The sequence below is a fragment of the Dysidea avara genome, chromosome 2 (assembly GCF_963678975.1).
Source record: "Dysidea avara chromosome 2, odDysAvar1.4, whole genome shotgun sequence".
Lineage (NCBI taxonomy): Eukaryota > Metazoa > Porifera > Demospongiae > Dictyoceratida > Dysideidae > Dysidea > Dysidea avara.
In genome coordinates, this window is record NC_089273.1 from 18,260,520 (window position 1) to 18,278,090 (window position 17,571).

The 17,571-nt window shown below is 36.8% G+C and overlaps 1 protein-coding gene across 1 annotated transcript in view; it reads left to right on the top strand.

Annotated features, from left to right (window-relative positions):
• The window catches only part of LOC136246763 (probable serine/threonine-protein kinase DDB_G0271682), a gene marked incomplete in the record, with an annotated part of 247,696 nt that overhangs the window by 197,445 nt on the left and 32,680 nt on the right, over window positions 1-17,571 (top strand). Inside the window, 1 exon segment of the mRNA XM_066038330.1 lies at window positions 16,391-16,442. Within this exon segment, the coding sequence (XP_065894402.1) occupies window positions 16,391-16,442 (52 nt within the window).

A 17,571-nucleotide genomic window follows, 5' to 3' on the forward strand; every position in this document is an offset into this window, starting at 1 on the left:
AGTCCTTTTATAGCCAATCTTAAGGACAGTTCTAGAAGTTTCCAGATTCAGCCTGCTGAATTAAAGGTTACTGTTTATTATTTGTTAGTTAAAGTGTTAGTTGAAGTTTATTATTCTTCACTCCACATCCCTCTCCTTATCATGTTCTACATGATAAATTAATAAAATAATTCTTTATTATAGGATATATATCTTCTTGGTCAAGATGAAATCACATGTCTTCTACGTATAGTAAATACTGATAATCTGATTCTATAGTTCCAAAGGACATAGTTAGACTATTGGTCTAACATAACTCTTTTATCAGAAACTTGAATTCTACCTGAGCAAACATTCCCATCTTTTCCTTTACATACTTCAAGAATTCTTGCCAAAGGCCAATGAGCTCGTAGACTGTCAGGCATCAACACTAAAACCACATCACCAACCTTTAAATTGTTTCTTACTTCACTCCATTTCTGTCTTAGACTCAGACCTGGAATCCATTCTCATAGCCAGCAATTCCAAAAATGCCTGGTAAGTTCTTGGACTCTACGCCATCGTTTTAATGGATGACAAGCCTCTTCCTTTGTTGTTTCTGGGGAAAACATCCCTCCTATTTGTCCATGAAGTAGATGGTTAGGTGTGAGGGGGATTTTATCTTGTGGATTAGTGCACTGGTAGGTTAAAGGCCATGAATTGACTAAAGCTTCTGCCCCAGTAAAGGCAGTCATCAACTCTTCATCGGTAACATCAGAATTTCCCAGTATGGCCACTATGGCTTTCTTCGCTGCTTTAATCATTGTTTCAAAAACACCACCATAGTGTGGGGCATAAGGTGGATTAAAAGTCCATTTTATCTTTTTGCTGGTCATTGTTAAAACAAAGTTAGGATCTTTAACTATCTGATTGGTTAGTTTCCTCAGCTCCTTTTCTGTGGCCGCAAAATTAATCCCATTGTCTGAGATGATTTCCTCAGGTAAACCTCGCCTGTTGATCATTCAGTAGAAGGCACTTAAAAACAAGTCAACATCCAGCCGAAAGGCAATCTCCAAATGAATTGTTCGTGATTCCAAACATGTGAAAAGACATAAATATTGTTTCTCTCTTCGTTTGCCTCTTCCTTGAACTGTAACAAACGGCCCAGCGAAATCTACAGCAGATCTTGTAAAGGCTCACAATGAAGTTTTCAATCTATTCAGTTGTAAGGGAGCCATTATTTGTAAAGCATTCTTGGCTGTCCTTCTTTTACACATTCCACACTTTAGCAGCCAGTATCAAGTACTTTGGTGACAAAGATGATAATGTTTAATTGGCTCCTGTACTGTGGTTTCCTAATTCATGATGGTATTTTATGATAAGTTTCGTAACCCAACTCTTCCTTGGTAATATGATAGGGTATCTTGTATTGTACGGAAGAAATTTAGCATATTTTAATCGCCCATCTGACCTCATTATTCCATCACCATTTAATTGGGGGCATCACTTGAGTAACTTGCTATGCTTTGGTAACTTGTCTTTTCTAATAAGAGCACTATATTCTTCATGAAATATTTCTCTCTGCATTGTTCTCACAATATAACCTTCAACATCAATTATTTCTTCTGAATGTAATTCTTGATCCTACAACCTTTCATTCTCACTAACGTGACAATTAGATATAAATCTCATAACCCAGGCTTGTATTCTGGTTAAGCTTTACCAGTTACAAAAACCTCTCAGGTTGTAATCGCCAAACTGATGTATCTTTATCTACTTTTGAATTCATTGGTATGTCTACACACCTGGATAACTTCTTGAGATATTTTTGACCTTTGCTTCTTTCAATACATTAGAAGGCTCTTTCTCTACAATATTTTTTGGCCACATTGTTCATCTTTCCTCAAGTATTCTGGACCTTCCCACCATGATTTTAGATTCAAAATTTCCACAAGTTTAACTCCATGTGTAAGATAATCAGCAGGATTCATTGTTATTGGAACGTGTCTCCAATGTTCAGGACTTGAGGACATTTGAATCTCTCCTACTCTATTTGCAACGAATGGTTTAAATGTATGACTGTATCCTCTTATCCACCATAGGACATTAGCACTGTCAGTCCAAAAAGTTATGGACTTTGTCTCCATTGATAAAGCATTTGCAACTGATTTAGCCAACCTGTTACCCAATACTGCACCCATTAATTCCAGGCGTGCGGTACTAATAATTTGAAGTGGTGCAACCTTTGTCTTAGATGCCACTAAACAAACTGATGAAAACCCATCTTGGTATTCAACTTTCATGTGGACTGCTGCACCATATGCTTCTTGAGACGCATCTACAAATGTGTGTAGGCACCAGTCTGTTATGCTGGCATAATTTAAAGCATAATAAGTTGCTGAAAGCATCAAGCATGATGCTAACATAATAGGCAGAATAATTATGTCATACTGTAAGTAAAAATGCATGTCACTGAAAAAAGTCACCCTACACTAATAGAGCAGTCGATGTCACTGATATGACAGAGAAGTAGTAATTTGACATGACTGTTATTATAGCTTACAATGCAAACAAATATTATTCTTAAGCATTTTTACATTTAACCAGCTGCTCATATGCCATGGTTTATCATTATCCATTAGAAAGAGAAAATTTATCAACAAAACATGGGAACTGTGGCAAAGTTTTGATCATAATTATGAGCATAATAGGCCAAATTTTTTAGCACTGCAGCATAGCATATTAGGTAAAATTAAAGCATAATAGGCTGGTGCTTAAATATGTGTAACCTGGCACACTTGACTTCTTTCTTTAGTTGTAAACATCTTGGAATTTTCATCTCTGACAACAATGACAATTCAGCAAACCATGCATTTACCTTAGCAAACAGTTCTTGTGGCAATCTTTCATTCCACTCCAAACCATGTAACCACACTTCTTGCATTAAAATCTTAGCTCTTATCAAAAATGGAACCATCAATCCCAGTGGGTCAAACAAAGTTGCAATTCTACTCAAAAACATTCGTTTTGTCCACTCACACTCTTGCTCTGTTATATGAGAGACAAAGGTAAAAGCATCTTCTGAAGCATGCCACATAACTCTTTATGTCTTAGCTGAAGGTAAGGGATCACGGTCTAAGTTGACCTCATTCATTCTGTCACTAGGAATGATTCGATTTAGGACAACTTCAGAATTGGATAACCATTTATGAGTACGCATCCCAGCTTCCTCCCATGGTTTAGGCAATTGTTGATAAAGCTGTGTTCCTTGAGTATCATTTTTAACCGAGTCCATGCTATTGTCCATATAGGTCAATTTCAAAATAGTTTAAGAAGCCATATTATATGTTTGTTTACAATGATGGTGTGCTACCAATTGAGCCAAAAAGGATGAACAGTTCAAACCAAATACCAGTCTATCAAATTCATATACTGTTGGCTCCTGATTAATATTTAAATTCCTCCACAAAATTCTGTGACATGACCTGTAGGGCTGAGCAATAGTATCGATATGCGATATATCGCTATCGCGATAGTAGGGATATCACTATCGTGATAGTTATGATAAGCTCAGATCTGCATTAAAATGGTATTAACAACCCTTCTATACTATTTTACAGCAGCTTTCTTACAAAGGAATGGCCTGTAAAAGCTTTACCAAAAGTCCATATTCATCAGTCGCCCACGCAGTTAATTAACAAATGTCCTGTGCATGCAAAATAACTCTCTATATGACTGCAAATCATAGCTATACAATTAAGACTTTGTTAAGAGCAAAGTGTTTTATAAACTATTGGAATAGTATTCACTATTGCGATATTTAATGAGTAACTATTGTGATAGTAAAATTTTTACTATCACTCAGCACTAATGACCTGTCACCTGGATAAAGCTTTATCTGTAAGTACATCTCAGCTATGTCAAATACTACAGCTACTGGTAACTTTCTAAACCTTAACAAAACATCAAATAATCCCTGTTGTAGTTTAGGCCCTTGATGAATTATATCATTTAATGAAACTCCATTACATTTTGCTGAAGTGTCAAATACGAGTTTTTGTTGTAGCTCTACCAGGCTTAGTTATAGCAAAATGTGGTAGATACCAGCTAGCCTTAGGTGTTTCTGTTTGTTGAAGTAACCCTTTTCTAAATATCTACAAATTGTTTCTTGATAAGACTTAGCAATTTCAGGATTCTTTACCAAAGTTTTCTCAAGGTTCTGTAAATGCCGCAGCGCCATTGAGTAATTATTAGGTAAAACCATTCTATCACCTTTCCAAGGTATGGAAACTCTATACCGACCATCAACCAACTGCATTGTATTTTGTGTGTATTCTAAAATTCTTTTATTCTCACATGGCAATGGGCTTCCCTCTATAGCACAGTAGTCAACTTCCCAAAATTTCTGTAACACTGTGTTTATGTTACTCACATCTGTCTCCTCAGTGGCAAAATAAGTCCCAGCAAAGTTAGTAGTGCAATCCTGTTGTTCATCAACCAGACCAACACAAGTCCATCCTAATGGAGTAAGTTTTGCCATGGGTTCACCTCGAACATCCTGTAGTGAGAAATGTAGGTCAGCACAATCTAACCCTATTAACATGTCAACACGAGGCCCAAGTTTATAAAACTTTATACTCCTCAAATGTGGCCACTCTTCAGCACAAGTGGTCCAATCCATAGGTCTCATATAGCCTGCAACTTTACCAGTTGTAAAGGCAGTCACCTTTAATGAAGTCTTTCCATCCAAGTTTTCTATTGTACACTCAACAGGTGTAGTTTCAAAACTTTTCAATTGACCATTTAAAACACTCACATTAACCTTTTATAATCCCATCTCAGCAGCGACATCAGAATTGAGGTAGGTTTTGGTACTGGCGTCATCCAAAAGAGCATTAACCCTTAACCTTTTGTTACCATTTTTTAAGTATACAGGTATTGTCCTTAAAGCAATATTCCCTGTAAAGCCCGTTACTAGTGTTGCTTCTGTTGGTGAAGTAACCTTTTTCTCACCAGTACCTCGGTCCCCCTCCCTGGAAGAACCTGTCTTTACAACTTGCTCATCATTCTCTAGCCTCTTCCTCAGTGCTGCTGATTGCTCCAATTCACTGTTTTTGCCTGGACACTGACTAGCCATTTCTTTATCTCCACTATAATGTGGTAGTGTAGTTCCTTACAACCATTCAAACCACATACCCCTGTATGCGTACAATATTGACCAAGGTGGCTTCACCTAAACAGTGAAAACACAGTCTAAGTTTTTGTTAGCAGGAATGTTCTCACACCCAAGCTGCCGGATGCTGCTACTTAACTGGGAAGACCATGAAGAGTAACACAACAATCAGTATCAAAGTTTAGCAATGTAACACAACAACTACAAAGTAGAAGTACAAGCCAAAAAAATCAAAATACAAAGAACAATAGAACAAAAGATGTGGCCTATTACACAGATTAAAATTCCTATACAAAACCACAGCAGCTAAGAATCAAGGTGTGAATAACTAATACAACAATGAATAGTTTAAATCTAATACATACATTAAGTCTAAGTGTGTGCATGTGTATGCATACAGTTCAATAGTTTTTTAGCATTTTCCCACCTTTTGGACACGTCCAACTGCTTATTAAACTCTCCACAGCTCTAAACTCAGTGTGATCTGCCACAAACTCTACAAGACCTGTAGCCTTGGCCTTGACCTTGATAATCATTTGTAGGTTCTAACCTAAACTCCGTGTGATCTTTGTGATTCTCTGTAACTGGCAGGTTTGGCTTCTGGTTTTCCAAATTTTGGAGTTGTCAACCCTTGAACTGTTTCTAGGGCTCTAGAGTGGAATTCAGCCTCCTGAATGACCCATTCACGAAGTACCTCAACACATTCCACTCTGTAGGTCTTAAACACTGAACGGTGATAAACAGCCAACATTGGATCTGGCAACTTCTTCTGTAATTTTATATACAACATACCATCCTTTAACTCTTCACATCAGTTGGACTCCTTTAAATTTACAGCAGCTATGTCCAGCAAGTCTGCATACTTCTCTAATGTCCCTAGAGTTTCCATGACGTACTGGCCTGAAATTATCTATTTCTTGCAAATGAATGGCTATTTGTCGCCTCTATCCTCCAAACGTTCTCTCTAATCTATCCATCGCAGTGTGGTAGGCTGTCACAGAGTGTCCCAAACTCTCAATTGATTTTAATGCTTCTCCAGCAAAGCACTGTCATAACTGAAGTAGTTTATATTCTGGGGTGGCTGGAGCCTGATCCACACAGGTAATGAAGGCGGCTTTCCAATTTTGATATGTTCTTTTATCACCAGAAAAGACTGGTATAGTAACTCTCTTTAACTGCTTCCATAAATCTTGACCAATAAGAGTAGTGTTTATGGTGGTCAGACTGGTATACTCATCTAACAAATACAATCCCCCTTGATTTGGGATAGACAAGTGAAGAAATGTTGCTGCTGACTGAGAGAGTGGCACTTTCCTTCTAACGGAATCAGTCTCTTTCACTCTTACGGTGGGCTGGTGTACTTTCACTTCTATCCTTACACTGTTCTTCCCTCCTCAGTTGGCAATTCTGGAGTATATGTTGGTCTGGGAACATCACTTTCCAAATGTCTAACAAACTTGTTATGGTTTGCAACTCTATTAATTCAACTAGAACTTCTTGTGTCTGACCTTGCACAATGCTATACTCTGTTTCAAGTTTTTCTATCTCTTGACAAAACTTACTTTCTCATTCTCTAGTTTCTTTATACTTATCTGTTAGACTCATCATAGTGTTCATGGCTGTCTCTAGTGCTCCATCCAATGTCTCACAGTCTGAATTGCCTCTGCAGTTACATCTTTCTCTTGTATTAAAACTAATAACTGGCACCTTGCCTTGGTGAAGAGTTTTTATACTTGCCTTTTCTTGTCTTAAGACCACTATAGCATCTTCCAGTTGTTCCTTGTCATCTTACTGAGGAGTAACCACACTTGGGAAGTCACTATTTTCTTCCATATACCATCCATCCTCTGCTACCAAGAATTGTACTGGAGATTCAGTACTAGTTGAACCCCTGGCTATACTAACACACAACTATGATTGAATCAAATGTATTTTGTAAAAAAAGGCAGCAACAACAGCAATACAACCACTACAACACTAAAAATGTACACCAGCAAACTGATACAATAATTCAGTCCTTTTATAGCCAATCTTAAAGACAGTTCTGGAAGTTTCCAGATTCAGCCTGCTGAATTAAAGGTTACTGTTTATTATTTGTCACTTAAAGTGTTAGGTAAAGTTTATTATTCTTCACCCCAATAAGAAGTGTTATATCTCTGTTGTGCTCAGGATACCTTAATGGAAATGCACAGTAGTGATATAGCACTTCTTATTGTTTTACTGTGATTTAATGTTGTGCACTACTCCAGCTGTTTTAGTACTTTTTATCACCCCTACTGTAGTTGAAAATTCAATTTTTGTATACTTGTTTGAAATAACATTTTACAACTGTTTCATGAGCCAAAATACTCTTTGTCAAAGCTAAAGGAATAGTAGTCTGGTACAAGTAGGCAGGTACGTACTTGTAGTGTTGCAACCTCAATGGTTATTTAAGGTATGGCTTCTGGGCAGTACCAAATCATCAACAGATTGAGCAAAGACTGGTTTTGTTTATCACCATTTCCCACACAAATGGCCAGTGAATGTGCCTTAATTTCTTATTATGTTGTAATGTATTAATACCAGATTGTCCCTTGAAACACACAAACAAAGTACAGTGGATCCTCGGTTATCTGAATCCCTTGTGACCAGGGGTGGTCCATAAGTCTGAAAAATTTATATCTCTGAAACTGTGTATAAATAACTTAAAATAGCATAAAGAAAAAAAAATTTAAAACTACTTATCAGTATTTTCAACTGCCCTAATAGAACAGTCACTACAGCAGTCATTTCCATAGTTCAGTTAACTGAGAAGCCGGATAATGGTTCCAGTGTAAGTATTTTGTGTGCTGCATTACTTTCAGACCCTAGCCAGCATTATTAAATAATAAATTGAACAAACACTTCCACACTTACAGGAATAGCACAGAATAGCAAGTTCACCGATTTCACCAGACTGATTCACCTAACATTGATATGTACAGCAAATAGCACTGTATTCACTGAGTTCACTGATCTGTAGCACCTAAATACGTAGCATTGACAGCAAATAAATGCTACTCACTGGTAGTTGACTGTATTATAAGAGGTGTCCTAAATATAAGGTAGGGTTCAAAAAGACTATAAAATATAGTCAACTATTAGTGTAGGCAAAATTATTATGTTATAAGTGCACTTATGGAAATTACCTCACCGCTCCCCAGAAATACAGCAGGTCAGAATCAAGTGAAGCTACTCCATATGTTTAATTACTTATCAAAGATTGTCCCAAGAACTATGCTTTGAGACAAAAACAGTTATGGTGGCTCATGCAAGAGAAGTAGAACAGACGTGCATAGAAGAAACTTGACTATCCAAAGAACTTGTGTTAGTAAATCCAAGGTTGTGGAACTATTGCAGTCTAAGATATAAGCATAAAAATGTTGATGTCATGGGGCCTCCTGTAATAGCGAGTATGGAAAGGAGAAGAAAGATAAGTATAGGATGTTTTGTACAAAATATCATGGTGCATTACGAAAATATGAGATGAAATATCTACTTACTAATATGCTTATATAATAATGTACCTGAGGTTGGTGTTGTATCGTGAGGTGTTTTTTAACGGGAAAATAGTTTTAAAGGTTGGCTTTGTGTGAGCATTCTGTAAGAGTTAGTCATTCATGTGAATGGCACACAGTGGTCATGTTCCATACTTTCCTTGACAACACAACTCACTACTATGAGTCTTGATTTACAGGATAGTACATGTAAGGTTTGTACAATGGATGCTCTATTTCTGGTAACATTACATTATCAAAATAATGAGTTATTTGTGGAAAAGTACTTTAGCCCATTCTAGTCAGAATATATTCTTTCTATTAGGACACCCTTGGTAGTATAGATACAGAGGTCCACACCATTAACAGAAATCTGATGATACATACAGTTGTGGCTGAATTTGGTGCTAATACAAGTGACCTCTTTTCAAAGTGAAAATCCTGCTATATGAAAGGTATGTAGCAGTAGAAATTTGGATCTTTACATGCTTCCTCTGGAGATATACCACACTTTGGTATGGGACGCTTAACTCCTAGGAGCATCTTGTGTGTACTGTCTGAGGTATCTATAACAACTCCATCTGGACCATCCTTCTTGTGTGTGAGCAATGAAATCACACAACTTCACATCTATTGTTGGATGGCCATGTAATTACATGACAAGTTTTACAAGCAGCAGTCTCATTGTCTTGTCTCCGCTTTATAAGTACAGGAAGGGGATTGAGTGTCTTACTATACAATACTGATTTTAATAAGGCAGAGGTCCTTTATTTCTGTCCCAAAATATGCCCACACTTTTCCCAGTTATTCTGTTTTGTCTGACTTCATACTAAAGGTGGCATTGTAACTGTAACTGGGAATCCTATTCATGCTGCTGTCTTGTATTAGTTATTGTTTTACAACTTTTTACATAATCTATACATACATACATACATACATACGTACTATATATGTATGTATGTGTGTATGTATATACACAGTAAAAAATGGAAGGGGACACTTCAATTCCCTCCTAAGATAAAGGAACAATAATGTTATTGACTGCAGACAAGTCTGCTCTCGAAATGTCAAGGGCTTTATTTTTACATCAGTAGCATACAATTGTGATTATCTTGGGTAAACTTAGCAGGCGTATTGGACTATTTAAGCAAGCTGCATCAATGTTATTTTGTTTTAAATCAGTTACTGGTTTGTGATTTAGTTTCTTTGATCCATTCCTGCAGATGCTGAGTAAAGTAAAAATTTTGAGAATTGACTTATTTTCACAAGTTACACTTGTGCAAACTCCACTAAAAGTAGACAATATTGTGAGGTTGCACACTTACCTCAACTCAAAATTGCTAGTCAGACAAGTGGGCTAGGCTCCAACCATCACTGTTTACTATTGTGGTTACCACAAAACATAAACAAATTACTTAAGTACATGCCAGAGCCTTTGACACCAGCCCTCCAGTGGTACTGCAGCTGCTGAAGCTGAATAGACTAATAATCTACTGGCCACAGCCCATTACAATTGATTTCTGATTATGGTAATAACAGCTAATTATCGGCTTCTACAGATTACCAATCCAATAATCAGTACAACTATACTGTTGATAGCCTTAAAATCCCTACAGGGATGTGAGTCACAAACTTACCATGTTACAAAACAACTAAAAATCTCAGCAATAGACATTATCTGGTTACTCATCCAATCATCGATCACTGGTGCAACACAAGCTTCACCACTAGTAGTATAAACATCATCAGGATCCACTAGTGTGTCTACCCAGCCATTCTATACTTTGACCCTATAATGTACAGGGGTATATTATAAAGAAGTAAACAAACAGTGTTTTTAAATAAATGCAAAGGTGACTGCTCTATTAGAGTATTTCTATCTTCTCTTCCAAGCATTTTCCAGGGAGTAGGGAGACCATTTCCCATTTCAACACCTATGTAATCAAATAATATCATACAGAGAGAAACTGCTTACATGCTTACAAACAGCATGATTATAGACTGTATACTCTTGACTGTATGAAGACATTTAACAATCAAACTACTGCTTATACTACTTAGCGCAAAGGCATGCCTTTGTTAAGAAACCTGGCTATCAAATCTTCCTTCTTGCTTTTCAATTGCGTATATACCTCTACAAGCCAACCATTACTTCAATTCAGGAATTTTTAATTTGCTAGACTCACGATCACACAATTAAGCACCAGGGATGCCATCTTCCCAAAGTTGCATTTCTAAAATTTTCCATAACACTCTACAGTCTTGGAAAAAACAATACTACCACATCTCCCATCCCAATGTTATATTTTCTTGCTATGAAAATGCACTGTTGAATTTTTATAAGCGGAGCGATTTTAGGGAATTGTGGTTTTACTCCGATCCTTGTGATTTTACTGTAAATTAATATGAATTTATCCTTGTGAATTTACGCACCCATAGCTTCTTTTTCCTAGGAGATATTGATGATTATATCAGACCATGTAGTAATTTCACATGTATGGGACAACACTTAACTTAAAATTGGGTGATTTGTTAAGGTGTTGGAATAACTAAAACTTAGTCTTAGACAATAATGTGAAATTAAGGCATTTAATTGCAGAAAAGTACCAAGAATACTTCATTAAACTATCAGAAATGTCTTAAAATATTTTAGATGGTGAGAATGGAATTATTGGTAAACAAAGTGATTTGTCACCATTTGTCACCATTAATCACTCACAGAACTCAATACATTACCATAAAAGTTAGTTTGTAATGTGCAGAACAGAAAATTGACTATATTTCAGGAATGCTTAAAGATATTAAACTGAAATTTAACACAAGATAGATGAGCACCCGGTTTCTCGTTTAAGCTACAAAACAGAAAATTGACCAATGTGCTAAAAAGGTAAGTTTTTCAAGATCAGGTCTGTCTGTAAATTTTCCTGCAGCATGAAATCCTTAGTGCACGCAAAGAGCATATTACCTATTTGTTTGATTTTGTTCACTGTAATTCGCAAATTACAAGATTCATTAATCCTATGACCCTAAGTACAATCAACCTCCATGGTATACATCATTGTGTGTATCATTATTCTAGAACAACATTTGTGACCGGATTTGACAAAACCAGGCTTCCACACACATCTAATTCTTCGACTTTAATTGCTAGTAACTTGACAACGCAGTATGCTATTGCCTTACAATTTTCACACAATGCTGTCATTGCTTTATGTAATAACAAGTCCAACTTTGAAACTGATAGCTCACGTTCATACTGAATTATGGTCTTTCAAAGTCGTAAATTTGGATGTGTGTGGAAGCCTGGTTTTGTCAAATCCGGTCGCATTTGTTCTTTTGTACTCAACTTCATGGGAAGTATTCACACCTTGAGTGTGTGGAACATTCCATAGTAAACTAAAACATGCTTAAACTACAGAACTAATAATTTATGAATGAAATATCTTACTGGTAGAATCCGACTGACTCAGACATTTAATATTTGTGCTCTACCATGGTACAAGACTTCAGCTTTGTTTTTAAAAAAATCCAAAAATATTAAACTATGTCTCACATGAATCTACTTGAGATGTCAAAGGACCGACTTTCCAAAGGATTCACCTAAATACATAGTATATCATAAAAATTATAAATTTAAAAATGAAGTAGAGATCCAAGCGATAAAAAGTAATGAAACAAGAGATGAATGATGGTAGCTATTGCAGCATAGTTCAATGAGAAATTCCTACTTTGGCATGATATAGCAATTATTCTGTGTTCAATGCCAAAGTAGGGATTTCCCACTGAACTATGCTGTAATAGCTACCATCGTTCATCTCTTGTTTCACTACTTTTATTGCTTGGATCACTACTTCATTTTTAAATTTATATACTAGTTAGTTTAGTTTTTGTTATTAAAAGCATACAGCTAGCTATAAACATGTGATTGTTCTATTAGGGTGACTGCTGTATTAGAGTATCTCGAGTCAGCTAGCCTGCAAAGATGTTCGCTTGAAAAGGGTGTGGTCATCATGGTTTCGATTGATTATTAGAACATCCCGAGTCAGCCTACCAACTTGAAGGTGTGTGGTCACTAGCTATTCTGTAGCTAGCGTAAAAGGGGTGTGGTCATTGTGGTTTTAATTAATAATGTGTAGAATAAAGAATGGGCGTGATCCTGTGACCTACCATGAAGATACATGTGGCCACCTAGTACCGGTGTCTCCATACCATATAGTAGTGTGCAAGCACCTTAAATAATCTTGTGGTGTCTATTATGCTGCTTAAAGAAAGTGTTGATACGGAAAATTTACGCCTCAATATGGTTTCGTTGAATGAAGAAGAGGACAAGCAGCCTGATTGAAGATAAAAGAAAAGACAAGGCACTGAGAGCACACACTCGTCAGAACCCCAAAAGGCACACCCTACTGGTGAGTTTGTTATTGTGGCATAAGATGGTGACAGTACACTGCCTCGTTTGACCTCTAGGCTTGTGACTGTGGTCAGTCAGTCAGTCAGTCAGTCAGTCAGTCAGTCAGTCTAAAATTTGAGTTTTGGCAATTTAAAAAAATTCTATATCCGGCCACCTATAAGTATTTTGTTATATTTAATGTATTCTATGGACTAGTACTATTCCGTAAAGGTGATTTTCGTCTCGTAATGTCTCTAGGATGGTTGACTGCCCTTTCTCATTCTTCTGGCACCAGTAGTGGCTGGCGTAAAGCTATTCCTTCAACCTCTCTTGGTTTAGCTATCCCAGGTCCAGAGTTTATTGTTGGTTTGTGTCTATGGCTTGGAGTTTCTCTGTTTCCCATTTCCCCATTGTGTACATGCCTCTCTTCCATAGATTGCTTTGGTGACCATCTTTTAGGCTGTTCCCACGGTCCTATGAGAATTTGCTGCCATGGTGCCTTAGTTAACATCCTTCATCATGCCTTATTACAAGACCATCCAGGAGTTCTTAAAGAGCAATGTGCCTCTTTTGATGACAGTTCATGTCCAGGAGACATTTTCCATCCTGATTATCAACTTGGTCGTCCTGCCTATTTTGATGTCTCTGTCTGCAGCATTACTCAGCCTGCTCAAATTTCTTCCTCCACTTCCTGTGTGGGGTGGCTGCTGCAGCTGGAGAGGTGGCTAAGGATGCGAAGCACCTTGCTACTGTGGAGAGGGCAGGAGGTGATTTCATTCCACTAGTTGTGAAAAGTTTTGGGGTATGGACACCTTTTGCATTGTCAGTTCTTAATTCTATTGCTGATCATACCACCACCTGTAGTGGCATTTCACCTAAAGTGGCCAGAAGAAGTCTACTTCAACAACTCTCTGTTTGTTTATGGGTGAATAATGCTCGAATGATTTTAAGGTATTGGGCTCTGCAAGGTAGTGATGATGACTTCCCCTTTCCCTGTAGTTTTTCTTTGTTGTTCCCCTTTCCCAGTAGTTGTATTTTATTCATTGTATTTTTATTTGTTGTGATTATATAGTTTGTTTTATCAATAGATTCTAAAAAAATCTAGGATGGTTTTCAAAGGCAGAATTTTTGGTGGCGCACGAAATTTTCACCCGGATCCCTACTTAAACAGTACAACCGTACCATTTGATCATGTGATGACAATCAACTGGACTATGGCCTTTGTTGAACTTGTTCATAGTCATTACTCAACAAGTGACGTGTGCACTATTATAGTATAACTGTCACAAGATTTTTTGTATGCTGCTATTTATACTAAATACTTGTGATGGTTCGGCAATAGTTGAAGATGGCCAAACAAGGAACTGTGATGGTTGGGCAAATACATGCTCATGCCCACCCTCGGCTACACCTATGTGACAAGATTTTGGTATGTATATGAAATTTATGCCTCAGTGTGTTACCTTACAGAACATTACAAACAGCTACTTTTATCCCACCATATAAAGAAATTGATGAATTATATAAGTGGAATACTATCCCAACTGCTCAAAAGGGAAGTGGGGTAGCAAGAGAAGACTTCAAAATGGAGAGGCACCATGATTAAATTTGAGCAAAAGGTTATAATGGACAATACTGGCTTCTTAGTGGCTGATATGCAGCAGAATCAGCACCAATAGTATTTAGCAAATTGTATCAAGCCATCCCATAGTGCACCACTGATTCTCAGATCCTTACCAACATTTGCCACACATCCCAGAAATGACAACTCTTAACTCGGTCTTGAGTAATCTGAGCAATGCTAAGGCATAGTGTGGTAGTGTACAATGTAGCTAGCTACCAACTATTATGTGCGATTTGGACCATTTTTTGAAAAATTTTGGTCACATTTGTTATTGTTATTCTGTATGCGATAGGACACCAAAGGGTTTACCAGTGGTTTCAGGAAAGCCCTTTGGAATTTTACAATGGACACAACTAAAATATGAAAGGACTGGAAAATAGACTTACAAACAAGCTGAGAGGAACTTGCCTGAGAGCATTTATTTTCCATAGTAACTCACTGTATAGCTGCTAAGGGGAATACTAATTGCAACAATCGTCTGATGTAAACTTTTGAGAAAAATGTTACATCAAGCCCAACCTGATATTAGCCCTGCAATTAAAACTAGTCTCTTATTTCTTTTGTGTTTAATGAAATGTGCACACTTTGTATTATGCATTACACATGTGAAGAATACAATACACAAGCTTTAAGGCTGTTGAGCATGTGATGTTGCTTGGATTTTGTGTTCAGGTTAATTGTTGTGAATACTTAGTGTAGTTTGGTGCACATTTTCAGGTGACAGATAATGATGGGTAGGCTTAACAGTATGTTGTAGTTAATCAGCCAGCAAGGTGCTTGCTACTACAAATACAATTATGTCATTTTGTTGATTTACACTTATGTACAGTACCAAAAGAGACAGCTTCAATATCAATTGCACTTTATTAAAGACTTGTTTTAAGCTCATGGTTTAATATTGGCTTGACCAGTTTTTGTAACTACACTTCCTGTCACATATGGAGGTTGGTGCAAGATGTTTGTTTTGGCTGTTATACTACAGCAAGCTCAAATTTAGGCTATTGTGTTTGATAGTCTGTGAGTCCTTATGTTTTTGTCACACCCATTAACAAATTACTACTTGGAAAATTTGAAATTTCAGGTTTTCTTACATCTAGGATTTGTCGTGAAATACAACACAATAATAGCCTTTATCTCATGGTTATAACAGCAACATCAGATATTAGTGCATTGTTATTATAGTCATGTAGGTACTCTATTGAAGCAGTCTGTTATTATAATAAAACACTTTACTACAGTACTGCTTAAATGTAACATCATTTTGCAAGAGCATGAGCAATTAAAAACTTGCTAAATAAAGGGCTTGGCACCCTTTAGCTTGTAAGTACTCATCCTGTTTCATTTGGAATGAATACTTGTAAGAGAAACAGGTGCCACGCCTTTTAATTTGCAAGTTTTTTAATTACTCGCACTCTAACAAGATGATGTTATATTTGAACAGTACTGTAGAATATTCAATTAATTACTTTTAGTGGAAACTCCTTTTCAGAATTCCAATATTCACCCATGGTATATATATAATTCATCGTCATTACATCACAATGATATAGATACACTAAATTCCCTGGGTAATGACATTTAATGTTGCTAGTGTAGTTGCTTGGCCTGCAAATGATTTATTTGTGCTGATGTATGTATACATTGTAAAAGTCTCTTCATAACATGTTAATCATTTGTTACTCACAGGGATGGAGAGCACTACATTATGCTGTTAATTGCAACAAACTAAGTATCGTCCAGCTACTTGTAGAACTTGGTGCAGACATAACAGTGAAGGATAGTGTAAGTCACTACTGTGTTTAGTACTACTACTGTAGATATTAAGTGTGCTAGTAAATGTGTAAACACAATCACAAAACCTATACTCTCAATTGTGTACATTATTGTATAACTGCTATATAGAACAAAACATACAAGTCTTATTCAGTTATGTTTCTTTCATCTTGTTATATTATTGTGCTTTTCATTGCTATATCCAATCATCATTAATTTAACCCTTCAAACCCAGAATCAATTTTGAGCATGAAGTAATGTGTAAGTGCAAACTATAGGCAGAGTGTCAGGTTTCTATTATATTACTACAAGTATAAGGAAACATTATTTGATTATGGATCATAGAAATAAAAAGTAGGACAACAAGGCGGTCACTTACACCTGCAGATATACTGGTGGACATTGTCAATCCCTATTTCAGCCTATACTCATGACTTAATTAGGGATTAAATGTCCACTGGTATATCTGCAGGTGTAAGTGATCTCTCTTGTTTCTCTACTTTTTATTTCTATGATCCCTAATTGAACTTAAAATTCCTCATACTTGTTTGTTTACATTTTTACTAACATTATAGTAAACCCACGCATACTGCATCAAAAAAAAAGGATGGCCTCAGAGTTGATGTTTTCATCTGAACATGTGTCCCAGGTATCAATTACTAACTTGAAAATGACATAGTCATTACGCTTTGCTATAAGCTATGTTCACCCCCTTTACACAGCATTATAGATGAGGAACAGTAGGAAAAGCACCTCTGCAATCAATCCAATCACCATGAAAATACAGACAATTCGCGAGCCCTAAACTACTCGAGATTAAACAGTGGCCATTATGCTTCAGTGTCACTTATTTCAATCTGTTACACAGTGTTGCAAATAAAGAACATTAGGAGAAGCATCTCTGCAATCAATCCAGTTGCTATGGAAAACATGGGTGAGATACCAACACAGCCAAAGTGAAGCCACATGAATTGACTGCTTGCCAGCATTGTCAGGAATAAGAACTGGTATGTAAAAGAGGACAAAGGCAAGTCCATGATGCGTGTATTGTACTGTACGTACTGCGGTTGGTGAAAGGCACTTCTTGGGATGAAGCGACGTTGAACAGTGAAGAAATCTAGCCTGTAGTTATATCCAT